The sequence below is a fragment of the Perca fluviatilis genome, chromosome 17, assembly GCF_010015445.1.
Source record: "Perca fluviatilis chromosome 17, GENO_Pfluv_1.0, whole genome shotgun sequence".
NCBI lineage: Eukaryota > Metazoa > Chordata > Actinopteri > Perciformes > Percidae > Perca > Perca fluviatilis.
In genome coordinates this window covers 4,492,167-4,514,195 of record NC_053128.1, presented here as the reverse complement: position 1 = coordinate 4,514,195, position 22,029 = coordinate 4,492,167, and the positions used below count along the sequence as shown (strand labels likewise).

Sequence of the window (22,029 nt, the reverse complement as noted above, 5' to 3'; positions counted from 1 at the left end):
AGGCATAATGGTTTAGTGCAATGTGAAAAAATGTTTAGGGATGCGCAACATTTTAGGATATATTGTGTGTGTGCAATGGGCATTATGGGTTATATAGTCTGGGATGATTAAAATTTCAGCATATCCAAAATGGATTGGCACACGTTTTGATAAAGGCATTTATGTTCCACAGAGGATGAATTATAATAACTTTTGTGACATTTTTGGTTTATTGTGAACTGTCTTGACGTTTACTGGATGAATAATTGTAATAACTTTGGTCACCCCCTAACTTTACATATAACACAATTGTCAGGACAAATATTGTCTAATAAATTGGTTTATGACCAAATACCTGCAAAACTATTAAAATCTCAATTAGCCTCAGCTGTACTGTGTTTGGTACTACTTTGCATGTTAGCAAATGATACCATGCTAACATGCTTAACTTATACAATGACCATGGTAAAGATTAGTGTATTATGTGTTTTCCTAACCTGGATGCCGGAAGGCGGTTGGCAGTGTTGGTCATTTTACTTTAAAAGTAATTAGTTTCAGTTACAAATTACTTCTCCCAAAAAGGAATTGAGTTAGTAACTGATTGAAGAATAAAAACACTATATACAGTATCACCTGTTGCTGACCCGAAAAATCGAGCGTTGCTTGTTTTAACAGAGTGGCTCCGTCTCCTTCGCTGGAGCTCACGCTAGCTGCATTTGGGCTGGGGGTTGGGTTAGCAGCAGCAACAAGTGTCGTGTTAGCATGTGTTGATGTGAGGTGCTTCTTAAGATTTGAGTTGCTTGAGGCAGACGTGGCTGAAGTCTTTTTTCCTGGGCGTAGCGTGCGTGTTACATAAACATTCTTGACTTTAATTTCAATGAGGGAGAAGTAGTGCCGGTACTTCCAGTTCGAGAACGCTATCTTTGAATTTCCCTGGCTGGTCGCCATTGTCGCTGTCTTGTGTTTAGTGGTAGTCAGAGCGTGCAGTGAGACATCGTGAGCAGGGCATCCGCCCACCCAGCCAATCATCATCGCATTTGCAACGGTGTCATCATCCCGACCACTACCCCTGCACTCTCCAGGCAGCTGGTGTGTAGCCAAAGCCTGACACCTCGCACTTCATTCAACCAAGTAACGCGCCGCTTAACATTCTCAGTAACGATAACGGCGTTGTAATGATGGGAAAAGTAATTAATTAGATTACTCCGTTACTGAAAAAATAACGCGGTTAGTAATGCCGGTATATTTAAAAGGCCGTTAATCTCAACACTGGCGGTTGGTACCCAAATTGGTAAGAATTAAGTTGCAGAGGGTCGAGTTCAGGCAGAGGCTGTGCAGTTTAGACACCAATCGGCTTGGAATGACAGTATTAAAGGCCAATCTGGAATCCAGAAAAAGCATCCTGACGTATGTATTTGGTTTTGCCAAGTGCTCCAGGGCAGTCTGAAGCCATGCAAACAGGTTGAACAGAGGGCGTATCATAGCTCTTCAGACTGCCCTGGATGTTCCAGAGTAGTTCCACAGTAGCAGGGATGGTGCATTTAAAGGAACACGCTGACTTATTGGGAATTTACCTTATTCAGCGTAACCCCCAGAGTTAGACAAGTCGATACATACCCTTCTCATCTCCGTGCGTGCTGTAAGGCTGTCTGAAGCCGCCAGCGGCAGCAGGCCAGCACAGAACAGGCAGATGAATGGTTTCAGCAATCCTACTGCTCCGAATAAGTGACAAAATAACGCAAACATGTTCCTATTTACATGTTGTGATTTATACATATATCTCAGAAGGCGTAGCTCTGCTACTTCTGCTACTTGGGCGGAGTGATTTGCTTTGCAGCAAGCCTGTCTGAGAATATAGTTCCTGGTTTGTTTATGGTTAGAAGATGGCTGTGTCTCATGTTACGTTGTTTTGTGTACACGCTGTGACTCTACAAATCACAACATGTAAACAGGAAGATGTTGGTGTTATTTTGTTACTTTTGTCACAATTCAGAGCAGTAGGATTGCTGGAACCATTCACCTGCATTTTCTGTGATGGGCTGCTGCCGCTTGGGCCATCAGGCAGCGTTATAGCACGCACGGAGATGAGAAGGATATGTATCGACTTATCTAACTCTGCGGGTTACGGTGAATAAGCTAAATTCCAAATAACCATTCCAATAATTTCGCAATCGCTGGGGTGAGTGCTGTCATCTATTATTGTCCAATACTTTGGTTTATAACCAAATACCTGCTTTTCCAGCAGCCAGTTGCCTGTAGTGTTTAATGTCAACTTTTCATCTGATTCACATCATATTAGTATTGTCATTATGGGTACTGCATTTTGACATACTATTTAGCTCAAAGCATTATACTGTACCTGACTTGCCTCACAGATCTGCTAGCATGGCTGTAGACTCTTAGTATTAGTATTGCACAATGGATGAATAGACAATGTACTGTATGTCTAGACAGATCAGAACACTTTACAATACAGATTGAAAGTGGCTACATCCAGAAACTGCTGTAACTCATACCCATTCTGTTCCCTGTGACTTTAATTTTAGATCTGTGAATCCAGGCTCCAGCCCTATCCACGCAGGCATAACTGCTGTGCCTGGGTCAGTCCCAGAAGATGACGCCACCTTACTGTTGTGTAAAACAGATGGCAGCTGTTTGACGCAATCACAAGCAGAAGTTGCATCAAGTGGTGGCATGCTTCAAATGTACCCAGAGCATGCAGGGCCAGGCAGTGACGCAGCTGAGCTTCCAGACTTCCAAGCCCAAAACCGACGTTTACTACCCAACTTAAAGAATCCTCTGCATGTCATTGATGGGCCTGAGCAGCGCTACTTCATCGGCATCATTGACATTTTTACAGTTTACAGTTTTAAGAAGAGGCTGGAGCATTTGTGGAAGAGGCTGAGACATCCAGGCCGATCCTTCTCTACCGTCAGTCCACAGACTTACTGTCTCAGGCTATGTCACTGGGTACAGGACCATACTAAGTAGGCCCTGGATGAATGGTGGAGACTTAAAGGTCCAAAATGTAATATATTTACTGTAATAAATCCCAAAATTACCCCAATGCGTCATCAGATATTAAGGAAACATGCTAAGTTGAAATACCATCTTTTCTGACAACAATGCTAATTTCTCCTTTTGAAATTTCTGTTCCGTGACGGAATTTCTGTTTTGTGTTTTGGCCTGTGTGTTGTTATCAACGGCCCAGTTTGACAGCCAGACCGGGTTGCCAGATATACCTGTAAAAACCTAAACCCAGCGCGCTACAGCTGTAACGTTAGTACAGCCATGAAAGCAGCAAACAAACGAACAGGATCAACGGAGATAGATTCTGCCCGACATTAAAAAAACGCATGTTTCTAACAATTGCATGGCCAGAGACGTAACAAACCCTTCTGGGTAATTTCAACATTCCTGTAGCTACTCACATTGAATTATACAGCAAGAGTACCCAAGTTGGTTACTCAACAATACTCAAACAATTGAGACACAGCCATTGAAGTTATCCCGACTGGTCCTGACTAACGCCGCCATGCTAACCCTGCTAACTGCTAACGTTACCGGAGGACCAGGCAAAGCGGGCCACGGCTGTTTACAACGTGTAGCATGTTCAGCGGCCGTAGCCGACAGCGGTGAGTTATTTGAAGCCAAGAGAGGGGGGCTGTAAATCGGGAAGAGAGGACTGTGAGTTTGCAGTGTGTTTAGCGATTGTTGCCGTAATTCTAAGCCAATGAAGTGTGTTCAGTCGGGTGGAAGAGGACAGCAAGGTAGTGGTATTTTTAGCGGTTCCTATCGTAATTCTAAACCGAGGAAGCGTGTCTTTCTGGCGTGTGGAGAGGACAGCCAGGTTGTGGGATTTTTAGCAGTTTATAATAATTCTAAGCCGAAAACCTTTGTCTGTCAGTTGGGTACAGAGCTCCACGTGAGCATGGGCTTTTATGACTGTCAATATAGCCAACATCTAACGTTAGCTACTCCGCTGAGCTGTGGAGTAATGTCTGCCTATGTGAGACAAGCGTCTAGCAACATTGTTGTGGATGCTGCGGTCTCAGCCTAGCAACAAACGTGAACTGGGGAGGAGGGGGCGGGGGAGACGACTCTCTCCAGTATTTTGAATCTGTACTGCAGTAACTATTTTAAACACTAGCTGTCAGTATTACATATTGCACCTTTAACCACCAACTCTCAATGAGCATGTCTAAACAACTAAATGGTCAACCAAAGTCCACACACATGCACACATATGAAACAAGTTTATCTACATTTGTTCCATGGTTCCAATCCTTTTATTTTTCCACAAAATATATCTATGGCATTATATTTGTGTCATGTAGACATTTTGAGCACAGAAAAATATTTTTTGAGAAATGATTAGGACACAAAACATTGAGACTGGTAAAACTTAAACTAAAGTTTCATTTGAACATACAAAAAATTATTTTCTACTTACTAAAGAATTGGTGTGTTTTCCTTGCTGCAGCCAAATAGTTCCTTTTATAAAACAGCTAAATAAACAAGACAAATTGCAAATGCGTTTTAACTCACTTTGTGTCCAGCTTCAGAATTTGGTTACCATACTCCAGGTACTTACTCAGTGACCGATAATCCTACTTGTAATCAAATCTGACAAAAACATAAATTATGGACTCCCAATTTTCCGTTTGGCTGAAATTATGAAAGCGTATACTGTAGCAGGGATGTTGAGAGAGCAAGAAAGCCACTATTTGAGAGTGCATAGAGCAGGGAATTTAAACAAGGCAAAATTAGTCAAACAAATTAATATTGTGAGTTTATGTGGATAACGGAAAACCTGCAATTATATTTATTGAGCACAGAATACATTTTTGTTTGCTCAAATTAAACGATTAGTTGCATGATTGTAATTTCTCCACAATCTACAATTTTGCAAAAATGTTCCGTTTTCGAAATGTATCATTTTAAACAAATGTAATTCCATAGATGTCATATTTTTCTGTCAGAGCAGTTTTTTCCAAATACTGATACAAACATGCCTAGTGTGATGCATTATAAAGAGAATAGGAGCTCGTTGCTTAAAAAAATGTGTGTGTGTATATATATATATATATATATATATATATATATATATATATATATATATTGCCCGTGATGTGCCTTCGTAAAGAAAATCTTAAAAAGAAAAACATCAACTAGGCTTCAGCTACATGCAGATGTCTGCCTTCATGTACTTTGGAACCCTATTTCATGGTCATTAAAGGGTTTCAAAAATATTGTACCTTTTTTCTTAGCAAGCAAAGAGTGTTCTGAAGAAAAAGTATTTGCAGCACTGGATGCCTGAAGTTGTGACTGTTTAGGATGATACAAACGATATAACCAATATTCCAGATGTTCCTGCATCATGACATAAAGTCTTGCAGTCTTTTTAGTATATTTTAATATTTCCAGGCGTGTGCAATGGAAATAATTACATTGCTGTCTGGTAACATGTGTTTTATTGCCCAGAAATCTTCAGTTTAGCTTTAATTCTCTATAGTATTTCTTGATATTAACCCTTTGTGTTTATTATACAGTTTTATTGGATACAACTGTAAAAACTTGTGCTTTTATCTTTTATTTGTCATTTTGCCATGGTCTCCTGGTCCAACATGGATTCTCCCCTGCAATTCAGCAGTGCCTCTTTAGAATATGTTACTTGATGAGAATTTACCTTTGGCCTAGAAATGCTATGACAAAGAAAACAACCTTAATTAAAACATTTTGTGTGCTTTACTGACCAGTATATTTTTACGCACATGTATGAATGTCTTAATACAAAGAATGAAACTGTGATAATCTCTGAAGCTGCATATTAGTTTTGATGATGCCACCAACTTGCACTTGTCACTCAGCTTTACAGAACTCTTTGCTTGCTATTTCACTTTTACACAATAGATATTTCCCTATGTCTGCAAATATTGGGAAAGGTATAGCTGTAACATTTGATTAATGAATAAATGACATGTAAGAGCTAAGATGTTTGTTTGGTGTTTCCTCCACTCACACTGACGTCACATCCACTGATGAGTCAACCTGGCACAGAATGTTCAGTGTCAAGACTTTTAGTGGGGAATTCCTCAATAAGGGAGGTGTCTACAGGGTTATCTCAAACAAGAAAAGATTAGTCTATGACTAAACAATAGGGAGTCCAGCTGGGAGGAGGCCTTGGGGAAGACCCAGGACTTGGCGGAGGGATTATATCTCCTGGGAACGCCTCAGGATCCTCCAGTCGGAGCTGGTTAATGTGACTCAGGAAAGGGAAGTTTGGAGTCCCCTGCTGGAGCTGCTGCCCCCACAACCCGACCCCGGTTAAGCGGACAAAGATGGATGGATAAACAACACTTGTGAAATCTATTTATGTATAACTACATGAGTAAAATAACTTGAGTGTATCAACATATGTATCATCAATGGTGCAAGAAATAATTTCGAAATAAAAAAAACACTGCATTTTTCTCTGTTATAACTTTATTTGTACATTATGTTTATGTAATTGTGCAGTGTACACAAATATATTTTTGAAAAAGGTCTTACTGAAAACATTGCCTAAAACTGATTACAATGAGAAAAACTACTACTAAAGGCAATTCAGTCTGGAGAGACTTCGTTGCAGATATGCAAATATTTATTGAAAATAAGCATACTATGAAATGTACAGAGTCTTTGGGGATTAGACAACATCATTAATAATATTTAAAGGGGTATAGAAGCCAACATATTCCCCCAGATGGAGCCTAGACACTGGTGATGGCAGAGAGGGAACCCAAGGACCTGTCTGCCAGAAAGGGACTCAGGTTGCAATGATTGCCGATGCCCGGAGATGGAAGGGGAGGAGGAGGGTTGCACGTTTGCCTGAAAAAAAAGCTGATAGCAAGGAGAGAAGACATTTAAAGCAGAATGTCATGCTGTAATTGGATCATGAATTTCGTGGCCAATTCTGATTGGTTTACTGAAAAGTAAACGCCTCTTAACAGCTAAATAGTTTTAGGGAGAGATAGTGGGGATTGCGTAATATAGAAGTCTTCCTGAAAGAATTTGCGCTGAGCTTCATGAGAATAATGTTTGGATAGTGTTAGAACCCTGCTCCTAGGCTGTGACAAAAAACAGAGAGAACACTCTCTGGCTGCCAAAGGATACATCCATCTATTATCCTTTTTAAACCCAACTTAATAATCAAAAAGGAAACAACATAACTTAAACAAGATAACTAAATAAGCAATCCAAAATGAAACCTGCAGCCACTGTCATGCCGAAGGCCTGCCCAGGCCCAGAGAAAGTGAACTCTTGTAAATACACAATGTGAGTCCCTACATGATGTGAGTCGCACATGTGTAGAAATATGTTGGTTCTATACACGCTAAAAGTATTGCTTTTTTAAATGGAGTCTGGTAGGTTTAGCGCTAGCGACTTCAGAGCTGTTTCTGGTTAAAACAGAAAGGTTTTACAGGTCTATCTCTTTAGGGATCCTCTCCATAACGTTGTCAGACACTTAGAATATTATTCTGAGCCTGTCAGCGGCAAAACGAGCTGGACAAGTGCCCTATTAACTTACATTGTAGCTTGTTTGCTGCTGCCGAATGCAGCGGTCTCGCTTAAAGGTCCCATGACATGGTGCTCTTTGGATGCTTTTATAGCCCTAATACTGTATCTGAAGTCTATTTCCCGAAATTCAGCCTTGGTGCAGAATTACAGCCACTAGAGCCAGTCCCACAATGAGCTTTCCTTAGTATGTGCCATTTCTGTGTCTATAGCTATTGAGGAGGAGGGGGGGCAAGGTGGAGGGTGGGGTGTGGCCTTGACCAACTGCCACTTTGCTCGTTTGAAAGCCATGATGTCTCTCTCTCATGGGTGGGCTAAATTCTCTGGGTGGGCAAAGCAGAGAAAGGGGAGGTAACCTTGCTCTTTATGACCTCAGAAGGAGAAGAGTCCAGATCGGCCCACCTGAGCTTTCATTTTCTCAAAGGCAGAGCAGGATACCCAGGGCTCGGTTTACACCTATCACCATTTCTAGCCACTGGGGGACCATAGGCAGGCTGGGTGAACTCATATTAATGTTAACAAACCTTAAAAAGTTAAATTTTCATGTCATGGGACCTTTAATACTGGACAAATGTCAACGATTGTTGTTCCAATCAGTCATGAAAAACAAATGGACAGGCAGGCTGGGTGAACTCATATTAATGTTAACAAACCTTAAAAAGTTACATTTTCATGTCATGGGACCTTTAATACTGGACAAATGTCAACGATTGTTGTTCCAATCAATCATGAAAAATTATTAAATTCTCCTCTAACTCACTCGGAGGGTGTAGTAAAACAGTGTATATATGTATTTTATAACTTTCACTGTGACAGGTAAGAAACAAAGGGTTGCCAGGTCTTAATGTATTGTGCTAAGTTTTCCTTCATTACATATCTTATCCTTTCCAGATGTAATGTATTAGTCAGGTCTTGGAGCCACATCTTATGTTTAGGGACTATTGTCCCTTTCCATGACATCAAAATCAATTTTTTTGCCGTGATGAGACAGTAGGAGAGGAATTGCTGTTTTTACTCAACATTTCAGATGTTCCGAGGACAATCAGTAAAGGGTCTGGTTCCAATGGAGTGTTGGTGATTTCTCAGAAGCTTTTAAAGATATGTGTCCAGAAGGGAATTATTTTGGGTATGATACAAAACTGTGAAAGAGGGTTACTGCTGAGGTCAGACATTTATCGCACATAGGCAAGACGTTTTGATAAATGGTGTGTATTTTAACCTTAGAAAAGTGAAGCCTGTGTAATATCTTAAACTGTATAAGGCAGTGTCTGGCATTATTTGAACATTTATGTATATGCTTAAGACTCTCTTCCCAAATATTGTCTGGAATTTGAATACCCATTTTATTTCCCATTTAAGTTTGAAACTTTCAGAAGACAGGAGATAAAATTATCGTTAAATGGCAACGTAGATAGGCACCAGTCTAGGGATGAAAGCTCCTGCGTCTCAAATCCTGGAAGATATTTCCGTACATAGTCTTTGATTTATAAGTATCTGAAAAAATTGTTGTTTGGGAGGTTAAACTTATGTTGTAATCGTGGATAGTATGAAAAAAAAGAGTTCTCAAAGTAAAAGCGTGTTTCAGCGCTGTCATCACGCTTGGGCATTGCTTCGAGAGGTTTGTGGAAGTGTTTTAGAACTTTTTTCATTGTCCATTTACCCCCGTCAGTTGGGGATGAGACCTTCATTTGCTCACTTAGGAACCGGCGAGCCACTGTATATTCCAACTCCACAATGGCTGTATAGAAAGGTCCAGTAAAGGTTTCACTTTGGACACATCCAAAAAAGTAGAATCCTTCGGGTCAGGAGATTTGAGCGCCAATATTAGCATACAGTTGCGCTCCCCAAAATGCTCCTTCATTTCCCCACAAACTGCATCAATACAACTGAAATACAACCTGCGCAGCTCAGTTTCGTTGTTGGGATCTTCGTGTGTAATTACATACATAGCAAAGGATGTGTTTGGTGTGCGCTGTCTCTTTAGTACGGGCTCCTCTGTTGCATCCTTGTAGCACCGGAAGAGTGCCATGAATTCTGTCTTAGAGCGCAGATTTCCAACACATGTACATGCTGAACTTACAAGTTGCAAACCTGTAAACAGATCCATGTCCTCCTCCTGTGGCATTGTGTTAGGGGGGGGCGAGATACGACAAGATTTTGTGTGCCGTCTCAGCGATGAATCTGAAACTTGGTTCAGACATGGCCTGCAGTAAACCTGTTGCTTCAACTCGTACATCTTTGGGATAGGCTGTGGTGCTGTTGACTTTGCGTAAAAGGGTGGTAAGGTCATCAATGATCTTAAAACAGGCATGAAAACGGGTCAGGAGTGAAAAAGGTGAGAAGGATATTACCCCTCTAGGGGGGTCCGGGGGCATGCTCCCCCGGAAGAAAATTTTAAATATTCCATATTTTAAAGCATCAATCTGATGCATTTTGAGATGCATTTTTTGCCAACCAACAGTGTAATATTTCAATATGCACTCATTAAAGTTAATTTGACTGGCAAAACGGTTAAAGTCCCTAAAAACTTTTGGATACATTTTTACTTCTTCCAACCATGTTAAATAAAGAGTCAATGTGGATTTACATATTGCAATAATATCATAATCCTACAATGAATCATTGTGAAAACTAAAATTTACTAATTTGGCCAGGTCATCATCAAAAAAGTGAATTAGTACATTCATGATTTTGTCCATGTTGATATTAGCGGCTTTATTTACATTTATTAAAAACGTCGCATATAGCTAGACGTCTAAACTCTGGGACAAGGCTGTTATGTTTAAATACCTGCCATGCTAATTCCAAACAGACAGCTTTGTCAAGGCAGTTTGGTCTTCAGATAGCTTTTACAAATCATGTTCCGCTATGAACGTGCACACACGTATTGTTGTATCACGGGCGGTCAGTAAAGGAACAGTCGCAGTCTTAACGGTAGCCGTCATTGCCGGTAACGTACTCGTATTACAGAGTGCACGGACCGAAGCTTTGTGACTAGCATCTAATGACTAGCAAGCACTTTCTTACCGCTGCTGCCGTCGAAAACATGCGCTGCAGAAGCAAGCACCTGGCTCCCTCAAAGTGCTAAACGGCTTCCCGTCTCCACTCTTTTCTTCTTGTCCTCTATTCATGCCCAGCGCCATTTGTTTTTAACTACTTTCTCAACTAAATCTGCCTGTATCTACAGGTTTGATAAACTTTGCCTAAATTGTTTTTTAGCCGCGTTACCACGGATACCACACTAGCACCGCACTCTGACATTTCGGCAAAGACCCGCCCTACTTGGCATCTGATTGGCTAGAACTCGTTTCATTGGTTGGTGGGAGTTCGATGATTGGTTAAATCCATAGACAGTATGGTTAAATCCAGCGCATTAAAACAAATCCCATGTGGACTTTTTAATTTATTTTTCTAAAATAGTCATACGCCAGAAATCGGGCACCAGGCCCGTGTACTTATACCCCCCCCTCCCCCCCCTTAAACATTTTCTCATCGAATCTACACGATTCACGTAGGTCACCTGTTTTGGTTTCAAAACGGCGAATTTCGCTGAAAGGTGAGTGATTTTCATGTCTGTTAAAATAACGGAGACCGTGCAAAGATGACCAGTCCAGCGTTGATCTAAGAGTCACTTCAGGGTCCGTCCCTTATAGAAAAGGGAGACCGTAGGTTTTCTGCAGAACTTGTAGAGCATGTTGCACATTGTGAAAAAATCCAAAAAGGCTTGCTCAGTTGCCAAAGCATGAATGACCACCAAATGAAGTTGATGATTGAAACAGTGGACATATGGTATGTCTCTGTGCAGTTTCTGTTGCAGAAGTTTCTGCACTCCTCAGTGTTTGCCTGACATGACGGAGGCGCCGTCATACACCTGACAATAATTGTGTCAGTCAATGTATCCCCATTGTCAGTCAGTCAGAAGACGCTCAGTTGGCTCGTACAGGTCATTGACAAAACGCACAATTATGGACCCTGTAGGGTCTCTAGTTCCATCCACAGCGTAAAATGACTCGCCAACCTCTTTCACAATCTGCTCTGTGACCATAGTACTCATGATGTCTATTATGTTGTTCTGAATATCATGGCTAGTGTATCTAGCGTTGTGTGGAATAGACTATGCTATTCTGGCCAAGGCAGGGTCTTTCCTTAAAATGTATTCAAACAAGGACAAGAATAAGCCACAGCCATCTCCAGACTATCAAAACTAGGGTTTAATCCCGGGAAACGGGATTCCCGGGAAATCTGATCAAAACCATTTCCCGTTTCCCGTAATAACCTTTCCCAGGAAACGGAAAATAAAATAAAATAAAAAAAGGCAAGGAGTGCGTGTCTATTGTTCTCATACGGTAACGTTGATGCAGGCGACGGTAGCAACGGTAATACAGGCTCCCTAAATCATTACACAGGCTCAATACATTCATTCATTAAAGATAGGCCTGTCTTTTTGCAGTGCACACTGCAGACAATTGTACATTTCTGAGGATCATTTTCTTTAATTTTGTTTGGCCCTGCCCTAATAAAGAAATATTTGGTTAACTTCGAGTGATTATTCCCGTTTGCAGCCGTTTACACATCCTCAACAGCCACAGAATGGATTTCGATAACGTAATGGTTTAAGAATCATTCAGTGGTTTACTTAACCATATTTCCTTTTTATAATAGATTTCTATAAAACATTGATTATATAAGGGTTGCCTAGATTTTCAGAAGACAAGTCCCAGACATTCCACCTGGCATTTCATAATTAGCACTGCAGCAGATGTCACGCTGCAGCACGCAGCTCACTTGATCACGCAGCAGAATTGATCATTGCAAACTGTGTTGATGATGGACATAAACTGTGTTTTTTAGTCCTAAAAATGATACAAATAATATAAAAAAATGTCAGTTTGGGATTTTGGGAGTGCATATTTGAATGATATCCATACATTACTTGGGCTAAAAACAAACAAAAAAAACACAGCCATTTCCCGGGATTCCCGGAATATGGGCTGTCTATTTCCCGGGATCTGATTCATCTCATTTTCAGGAAAAATATTAAACCCTAATCAAAACCATCATTGTCCCGTCTAAAAGGTAGCTGGTTTACTGTAAGGAACTCAATGGCGTCAATGATAGCTGACAGGTAGTACTATTACGTTGCAATTGTTCTGTATTTACCAACATAGCATTTTCTGTACCTGTCTGAACACGTCTCTCCTTATCTCTCCACATAGCTTCACAGAGCTGGTGTTCTTTTGATGATGCATGTTTGGTGAGTCCTTTCCCAGTCTCGACTGCATGCTTCCAATCGCAAAATCCACTCAGCGTAACGGTTGAGTCTACAGCAGAGGAGGGTGCTCGGAACTTTCTCCATGAGTAACAAAATACGGGTCTGCCTGGATGGAGTATCCCAGCCGGCTTCTGCTGCCAGACCAGGCGCTGTTGAAAGTTTTTTTTTTTTGCCTGAGAACAAGCGTGCAGGAAAAGTTTTCAGGACAATTTGATTTTGTTTCTCAACGCCGAGATCCCCTGGTTCTGCCACCTGTGATGAAGACCCTTGCTTTGGGTTACAGTGTCGGCTAGCAGCACTGATGGGGTGGCTAATGCTAGCTTCGGCAGTGACAACTTCAGAACTAACGTTACTCCCTGTACTTTTCGCCGTCTTTGTCACTTTCTTCCACCAACCTTGGTGTTGGTTGTTGATTAACATTAAGGAAACGTTGTATATCCATGGCCTAAATTCTCTCTTTAGTTTACATTAAGCTACCTATCATCCACCAAATTCCCGATAGCTGCCTGACATGTAGGCTGCATGTCAATTTCCGTTTTAACCGCAACAGTTTTGACAAACCAATCAAATCCATTTACAATAATTTTAGTAAAATTATTTACAGTACAGGCCAAAAGTTTGGACACACCTTCTCATTAAATGTGTTTCTTTATTTTCATGACTATTTACATTGTAGATTCTCACTGAAGGCATCAAAACTATGAATGAACACATATGGAATTATGTACTTAACAAAAAAAAGTGAAATAACTGAAAACATGTCTTATATTTTAGATTCTTCAAAGTAGCCACACTTTGCTTTTTTTGATAGAATGCAAACCCTTGGTGTTCTCTCAATGAGCTTCATGAGGTAGTCACCTGAAATGGTTTTCACTTCACAGGTGTGCTTTGTCAGGGTTAATTAGTGGAATTTTTTCCCTTATTAATAAAAAAGCAAAGGGTGGCTACTTTGAAAAATCTAAAATATAAGACAAGTTATTTCACACTTTTTTGTTAAGTACATAATTCCATATGTGTTCATTCATAGTTTGATGCCTTCAGTGAGAATCTACAATGTAAATAGTAATGAAAATAAAAAGAAACGCATTTGAATGAGAAGGTGTGTCCAAACTATTGGCCTGTAGTGTATGTATATTCAAAAGGATATATATACTGTTATATATATTTTTATTTTTATTAAAAAATGTTGTACAAAACAAAGGTGGGATTGGTGACACAACGTCAGTTAAAAAAAAAAAAAAGGCTTGTCTGTCCAGGGCAGGCACAGCTGACTGTGGGGGTGGGCCTGGCCCATAGACAGTATATAATGGACCAATAGACCCCGTTGCTCTGGACGGAGACCAGTGAAGGCTATTAGAAGCACTTTTCCAGTGATCTCTTGCTTTACTGCGCAGCCTCCAACTGAGAGAGACAACGTAAATGTGACGTGAGCAACCTGTCTGAAAGTCTTCTGGTAGCTGTGCCGAGAGAAATCTCAATCATTCCCAATCTTACAGAGACGGAGAGTGTAGGTATATATAAGGAGATAACATAGGCACAGGCTAATTATTGCTAACTAAAATGCTAGTTAACATTAATAATTAATCCTAAACAGCTCATGTAAGTCGAAACTGCCTGCAAGCTTCTCCTGTACTATACGGTAATTCCTCTACTATGTGACAAAATCGTTAGCCTATTTTTACAAAAACGTCTGCTACGGAGCCATAACGTGAGGTACAAGCTAATGGAGCCTTTTATACATTGTCGTGTTTCTTTAGAAATAAACAACGGACAAATAGAGTCTTTAAATGCTTCAGATGTAAAGTTATTCGATGTCAAGTGGCGCCAAAATGAATGCTAGTCAGTGGAATGCTAACGGGAGGTGATGGCCAGGTAGCAACAAAATGGCGCCATAGGAGGTTTGAGTTCTGAAGTGAAGCTTACCCCTTTGGCCTGGCCCCCTAAAGTCCGCCATAACGCCGGGACTGGCGTAGTTTTTGTTTCCCCCATGAGGAATTCTAAGTAATAAAGACAAACTGTCCGCGCATTCACATGATACAAGCTCACCTTTTTTGTTCTCGGTCTTTTGATTCCAGTTTTATCAGTGTTAAACTCAGACCTCTCAAGTCTCACGCATTGGGCGTGAGACAAACACATTTCAACCCGTTCACACGCTCACACGCCACACCTTGTATTTCTCACGCAGAGAAATTACCCTGCCGCCACGCACAAGCTGAGTGAGTGCGGATTTCAAGTTGCGGCGTTCGTCGCAGTTTGTGACTTTGCCTAAGATTGAGTGACAAGTAGTACTCACCCTGTTTTTTATTTGGTTGTCATGCCTTCGTGAATGATGACGTCCTGTCACTGTTCCAGTTGAGGTGAGAGAGAGAGGATGACATTTGGCTTGAGTTCAGTAGAGCACACGGCTCTGTAGAGTCCTGTAATTATGACTTTATATACTACATGTACATAGCGGAAACTGTCGTGGAAGTTTTCCTCGAAGCAGCAGAGTTAGTGATTTTCATGATAAAATCAAAACGAATAACGACTGTTTGAGAATTAAACCAAAGTTTGGTCTTTGAGTATTTATTTACATTTGCAAATGGAGAAAACACAGTTTCAAAGGTACAACTGAAAATGTCTTTCTAACCTAAAGTCTAAACATCAAAACATCATATAGTGAAGAAACTCCGTTAAGCCACCCCTCTAAATGTATCTCTTAGTATGGCCATAGTTAAAAAGAGACATCATTAACATTCACACCATTGTCTCACCTTCCCCTCTGCTCCTGTTCTTTTCATTAGCCTAAACAACAGTTTATCTCAGGAGGCAGAAGGAGACACGGTTTGTGGCCTTCTCGACTTTGTCTGCTAAAAAGTCAACAATGTGAGAAGGTTCAAACTAGTGAAACTAAATAATTCTACTGGGCTATAGTTCACGGTTGCCAACTATTTCACTTGGAGCCTTTTGAATCTACACATGAAAAAGCTAAATCTTGTGGCGTTATAAAACAATCATTAAACCAATGGTTAATATCATTAAACAAATGGTTAAAATAAAATTTGCCACCACAGTTCACCCTTTTGATTACAAAATAATCACAAAAATAAATTTTACTTTGAAAGATTCAACCCTTATTATAGAATTAATCACATAACAAAACTTTGCTTCTTAATATTCAACCTTATGGATATTCATGTCTGTTTCTTACATGTTTAATGGAAAGGTACGAAAAAAACTCTTTTAAATAGTATCAAGCATTCACGTCAAAGAATACAACAAAATTAATCAATCTCACCCAGCATCAGAGACGGTGTCCAAACATTATTATCATATCCAGAAAGATGGAATATGTCAGAAGGCTCAATCATATTAACCATAAGAATGAAGTGAACTCTTTTTCCTGATTAGGGTAACGACATAGCAAACAAAAGAAATCTGAAACCAAACATAATCTGCTAAAAACCCTGGACATAAATGTCACTGGTTAATGTCACATCAAACTAGTGCCTTATAATTTGTGTAAAGAATGTGTTATGTATTTAACCATTAAAATAACCTGGTGTGAAGTGTGAACACCTTTTGTAGTGATGCGTGTATCCAGGTGACTCTCCCTGGAACCTTTCACAGCCCTCTTTCACTGGAAGGATCTCGATGGTCTCTGTCACCGTCTATTTGCCAATCCTTCCTCCTGAAGTTGTTATCACCACAGAATCCCCAGGCTTGACACCTGGATTCTTAAGGCCAAAAGAGCAGAAGAAAATTGTCACGCAATAACCTAACCTAACCTATCATTTTCCCTTATACTGCCGTGGAAGAAATAGTTGTTTTTTATTATGGGCCTCTCCCTAACTATGTCAAAAAAAAAAAAATTCTTTAGAGCAAAATTCTTTGGAGCAAATCGGAACCAATAAAAGAAAAACAATTACTATTGCATCCCCTTACACTACGGTGTCAATCAGGGGTAGATATCCTTTTGTTTACAGTTGATCTATCAATTTTGTCAATTTTGTTCTCACCTAAGCAGATTTTCTCAATGTACAATTGTTAACTATTCTATCACTTTGGTTATTCAAGATCTTTTAAACTGGAGCTACAGTGATGTCAGTTGTCAGATGTTTAGAAAAATCATTTAACCCTAAAATTATTTCCCTTGCTACTTTTCCCTTTCTCTTTATTAAACCCCTTATTTATCATTGCTATACTATATCCCTCCTATTTGAGACATGACAAAGCTCATGACTCAAAAGCAATATAAATAATCTGTTTAATATTCTAATCCTTAACATTGTTCTAGGTTTAACAGCAAATCCTGTTTATCAGTAACAAAATTTCAATGAATAATTTCTTTAGGGGAATTTTCACCTCAGTAAATTTTTCAATGTCAACATTAACTAATTTAGTTTAGACAATTTGTGATATAGCAACTGAGGTGTATTGTCATCCTATTTTATCTGAACTATCTATATGTAGCTAGGAGTGATGAACTTTACTCTACTTTTGGGGGATACTTCTATAGGAAAAGGGCCACAGGACACATCTGGCATGCATTATCAATGGGCCCCCAGGATGTTGAGATAGAGCCAGTTGGCATGCTGATGCTGATGCTGATTTCTTTGATGTAAATAAACCTTTATAATCAAGAAGCAGTATCGGCAGATTCCTCTCTACACAGCAACGCATCATCGATACTAATTAAACAACACAACTCAAAAACTCATTAGAGTACGATATGAAACGTACTGCTTTTAGGATTAAATCTCATTTAAACCTGCATTTATGCAATATCACCATTAAACTAAGACAAATTACCCAAAATACATTGTTTGTCCTTTTTTTATCTATAGTTTACAAACCAAAGTAACACTAATTACTATCTGCTAATTCCAAGAATCATTACAACTTAAAGTTTTTAGCCTTCTATTTATCCAAATCGTTACCTGTTATGGGAAGCATCATATCATATAACATTCAACAAAAATGTATATCAAAATCATTTCTTTAAACCAAAATTTCACTTGTACTACTCATGTTTGGTTTTAGCTTGTGTCTTATCTCTGTGTGGTGTGTGTGTGTCTCCTCCTCTGGCTGTCCTCTCTCAAAGAAAGAAGGATTTCTCAAGGGTACATAAACACACTGTTATTCTTTTTGTAATTTATGGCATCATTAATTAACAACTCAATGTATTCCTCACAAAGGTGTGTCAAGGTTTACGGCTTACCATCACCCAGAACTATAAAACGATATTTACTGTCTTTTCTACTGGAACTCTGAGGAAAGAAAAACGTTAGACGAAACAAAAGAGAATCAAAACCTTTAACATTCCCTGATCAGAATGTTATGTTTAGCTGTGGGAGACATTAGGTGCTCGAGCATAGACCCTCTGCATTTACTGCTCGAAGGTCCTGAACAGAACAAAACTTTAACATTCGTAATAAAAATGATTCTTCTTATTTATGTTACTTGAGAAAATAAGTGCACGTGCTGGAGAATCTAAACATGGAACTATAACCCCATCCGTCAATAAAGAGTTAAAAACACGGTCGGATTTCTGTCGATTACTTCCTGTTTTAGCGTGTACTGATGTTTCTGGGACCTGTAGTCCGAACGCAGCTTGATGACTACAGGTTGACAATTTGTTAATCAATCCACGTCACATCTGTGTGCTTTGTCCAGAGATAACGCTGTACCTGAGACAAAAGTGGTGAAACATCAGTAGATAAAATGTCGTTTTTACCGTGTTAATATGCCTGTTTGTAGTCACACGTTCGCTGAATATGTGAATGCTTGTGAATACAAGGCATACGCTGTTGTATGGGTTTTCTATAGTCTCCTGTCGATGGAGACAAATAAACACATTATCAATAGTGTCAGTCCAGTCAGTCAATTTTACAAATAGTCCCAAGGTGTCCTAGGTCTGTCTCCTCTTCTGTTGGAGACAAAGAAACATGAATGTGAGCTTTTGAGTTAGAATTTCTGAAAAACTTATGTAGTTTATCAGTCAAGGTGACAGCCACTGGACATGTGTATATGGCCGTGGACAAAAAGAAAACCCATGCTCCTCTTTAGATTGGTTCAAAAAACACTTTTCAACGTAATCTTCATCAGGGTCAAAAAGGTGACAAAAGGAATGCATGTAATATTTGATACCTTAAGCTCAGCTACAGTGTCTCAATGTATTTTACCGTAGTAAGGAGATTAACAGACTGACATGGTACGTGTTCCATTATAATTTGTAAACAAATACGTATTTTTAGGCTGTAACAAAAATATGTCAGCCAAAGAGTGATTTTTATCAAGCCGCACAACTTTAAAGCCAGTGGGCAAAAGAATAAACATTCCTAAGACCCATGGGTGAAAGAATGTCTTCAATTTCAAATAGACATTTTCAAATCTCTCCTTAATAAATTTTCAGGACACTCAGAATGGAAGGAAGAAGGAAAAAACAATGAACATTTTCCTTTCTTATCTAGTTCAGGATCCTAAGGATCTGAATATACATAAACCAGTTTACCAGAGAGCTTCTGATTTGAAGAACAAAGATCTTCACTAAACCCAAATTGTTGCTCCTGAATCAACTAAAAATCCAATTTTCTTCCCTTGTATAATTAACACCATGCTAGGCAATTTGTATACACATCACATAAATACATTGAATAAATTGAGCTATTTCCCAAAAGTTGTTTCTATTCAATGTGCAGTATTTTTGTCTAATTTGATCTGTCTATCGTGTAGGGAGTGTTGCAGCGCTGCAAAAGCATGTCTTCATTGCAAGCAGTATATGTAACGTATGTTCATGTTACCCTCCTGAAAAGATGCAAACGTCCTCCAGTCTCTTAGTCCCACCACCAACTCCATCCCCCACCTTCTGTCAATCTGCATACTCGGGCGGTCATTTGTGCTGTTCTTCGGATGAATCCCTCCTGGGGGTTAGGGCACGTCATAGGACCAATGTCCTCTCTTGCCACAGTTGAAGCATGTGTCTCTAATCACTGCCCGATCCTTGCCACTGCCTTTGCTTCCTCTGCCCCTGAAGACCCTCTATTTGTGCCTCTGAAAGCTCCTCTGCCAGCACCTCTCCTTTCTTGGGACAGTGCTGCTACAGTTTTCATGAGAGTCAGCTGTGCATTGTCATTGTTCTGTTGTCTTTTCCTTTCTGCCTTTTCTTTCCTGTTAGCCATGATTTTCTCAGCATGTCTGGCATGTCTAACAATCTCCGTCAGAGCTGAATCTTGCAATCCAATGCATGTCTTCTCCACGTGAGCTCGAATGTCAGGGAGCAGTCCACCCAAAATAAAAGTTTTTGAAATGGGCTTCCCAAAGTTCAACCACCGCCCGCGGGCGGTTGTGCGGTAATGCCGCTGTGTGCGGTCAAAAGTCTCAGCCAGTCGGTGCTGGAAATCCTCCACCGCCTCGCCTTTCAACTGCTTGGTGTTTGCCACACGTGACATATCAATCCTAACCGGAAAAGTGGTCTCTATCCCGATGAAGAGTTCCTCCAGCGCGTCGTTGTAGTCATCATTTGCTCTATTATTAAGAGTTGGATGACGAATGACTGGATCATGGGTCGGATCTCTAGGGAATAAGTTTCATACTCCATAGGCCCAAGATTTTGAATCAGAATGCGTCGTATTTCTTGAACAGTGGGCAGAAAAGTCTCAATGAATGCTTTGAGGGACTTGGAAAATTGCGCACCAGAGTCTTTACACGGGGGGAGATTCTAATGTCCGTTTCAGTCCAGGGTCTATACAGCACACCCACTCCTCCCTGTGTAGCAACCTGAATCATTGGGAATGCATCAGCTTCATCTTCGTCTGCATCCCTCTCTGTTGTTCCTTCTGTGGGGGCTTTGGAATGCTGATAAATCTCCACGGATGCACTTGGGGTGGCGTGAATTGGGTGGAGGTTTTTTTCGCACATGTTTCCTCCCCGTCGGCCTTTTCCTTGCTGCGTGTGGGGTTTGGGGGGCGTTGGGAACGCCGTGACCTGGATCAACGCCTTTCAAACTTCGAAAGAGGAGAAATTGTGTCAGTGACAGTGTTCATGTCTTTTTCTTTTCTCCGTTTTGTTAGCATCACTCATGTTTAATAGTGTCGCGTTTCTGCAATTGTTTTCTCTGTCTGTTATCAGCTTCTTTCATCCACACATTAAAACATGCCTTATTATCCTCAATTTGTTCTAAAATCTCTGTTTTAATTGTTTTAGGGGATCTGCGCAGTCCTAGCTGCCGGGAAAAACTGCAGAGACAGTTTCAAATTCCATAACTATGAAGTCATTATAGTTAGGCTGAAATTAACCAAAGTGCTTTGTTGAGTTGCAGAGACATTACGTAAAAACTCCAACCGACAGTAAGAGGTTAAACCAATGTTAAAAGTGCACATTAAATCACTACCTAAACCAAATAAGTGGACATAATCATACACCAAGAATTGTTTTTTTCATGTACAGGAGAGAGGAACAGATAATTGTTCTCTTACTGTTTGACCTGCAGCCCCAATTGACCAAATAGAATGACCAAATAATCTTCAGTGTCAAATCTTATATGCTCTAATAATCTAAATGTATGTAAGTGGAACCCCTTTTAACTTTACACTCAGTAGTAGGCATTTTCTTCTAGCTTTCAGAAGATAACATACTATAATGGTTTAACTGAATAGATTATTTTTCAGAACTTTCTAACCTATCAATTGTCCCTAATAGCAAAAACAAAACCAGTGTATCAGTGCAAAGCATTTTTTCATTGCATGAAGCGAGTGTGTGTGTGTGTGGTAGCACTACCTTCTTCATCAGCTTTTTGGACTCAGTCAAAACAGAGGGACAGGTGTTGTTCTTTGTCTGAGGTGTTTTTTTTCTTTTTTTCGGGCAGTTACATACCCAATGTCCAAAGTCCTTGCAGTACCAACACTGGTCTCGGTTGTAGGGCTCAGCATTTTGCCCACGGTACGCCCTGTGGCCTCTTCTGTCTCGACCACGTCCTTTGTGGGAGTGGCCTTTTTCGGGTCCGTGCTCCATATGTTGCCCACCAGCCTGTTGTAACATGCAGACAAACGCTTCAAACATGGTTTTCTCACGTACTCGTTGGTCTTTCCACCCAATGCAGGTGTGACGGATGCTGTTGGTTCTGTCCCAGAGTTGAGTCCGTGTCCTCTTCGTCCCTCCGTTTCTCCAGCTCGTCTTCCTGATTTTTAGAGAAAGCTCAGAACATGGGCTTTGGTTAGAACTGATCAGGAGGTTATTGGTGC

General features: G+C 40.2%; 2 protein-coding genes across 2 annotated transcripts in view; one reads left to right on the top strand and one right to left on the bottom strand.

Annotated features, from left to right (window-relative positions):
* The window catches only part of pip5kl1 (phosphatidylinositol-4-phosphate 5-kinase-like 1), a 31,681-nt gene extending 28,595 nt beyond the window's left edge, over positions 1-3,086 (top strand). The window contains exon 10 of the mRNA XM_039778751.1: positions 2,526-3,086. Within this exon, the coding sequence (XP_039634685.1) occupies positions 2,526-2,970 (445 nt within the window). The 3' untranslated portion in view covers positions 2,971-3,086. The remainder of the gene's footprint in view (positions 1-2,525) is intronic.
* Positions 3,087-8,039: 4,953 nt separating this feature from the next.
* On the bottom strand, positions 8,040-10,707 carry LOC120545769. Its single transcript, XM_039780342.1, has 2 exons — positions 10,564-10,707; positions 8,040-9,833 (listed from the first exon to the last, which is right to left on the bottom strand). The coding sequence occupies exons 1-2, from the start codon at positions 10,677-10,679 to the stop codon at positions 9,233-9,235; spliced, it is 717 nt and encodes a 238-aa protein (XP_039636276.1). The 5' UTR covers positions 10,680-10,707; the 3' UTR covers positions 8,040-9,232.
* Positions 10,708-22,029: the final 11,322 nt, after the last annotated feature.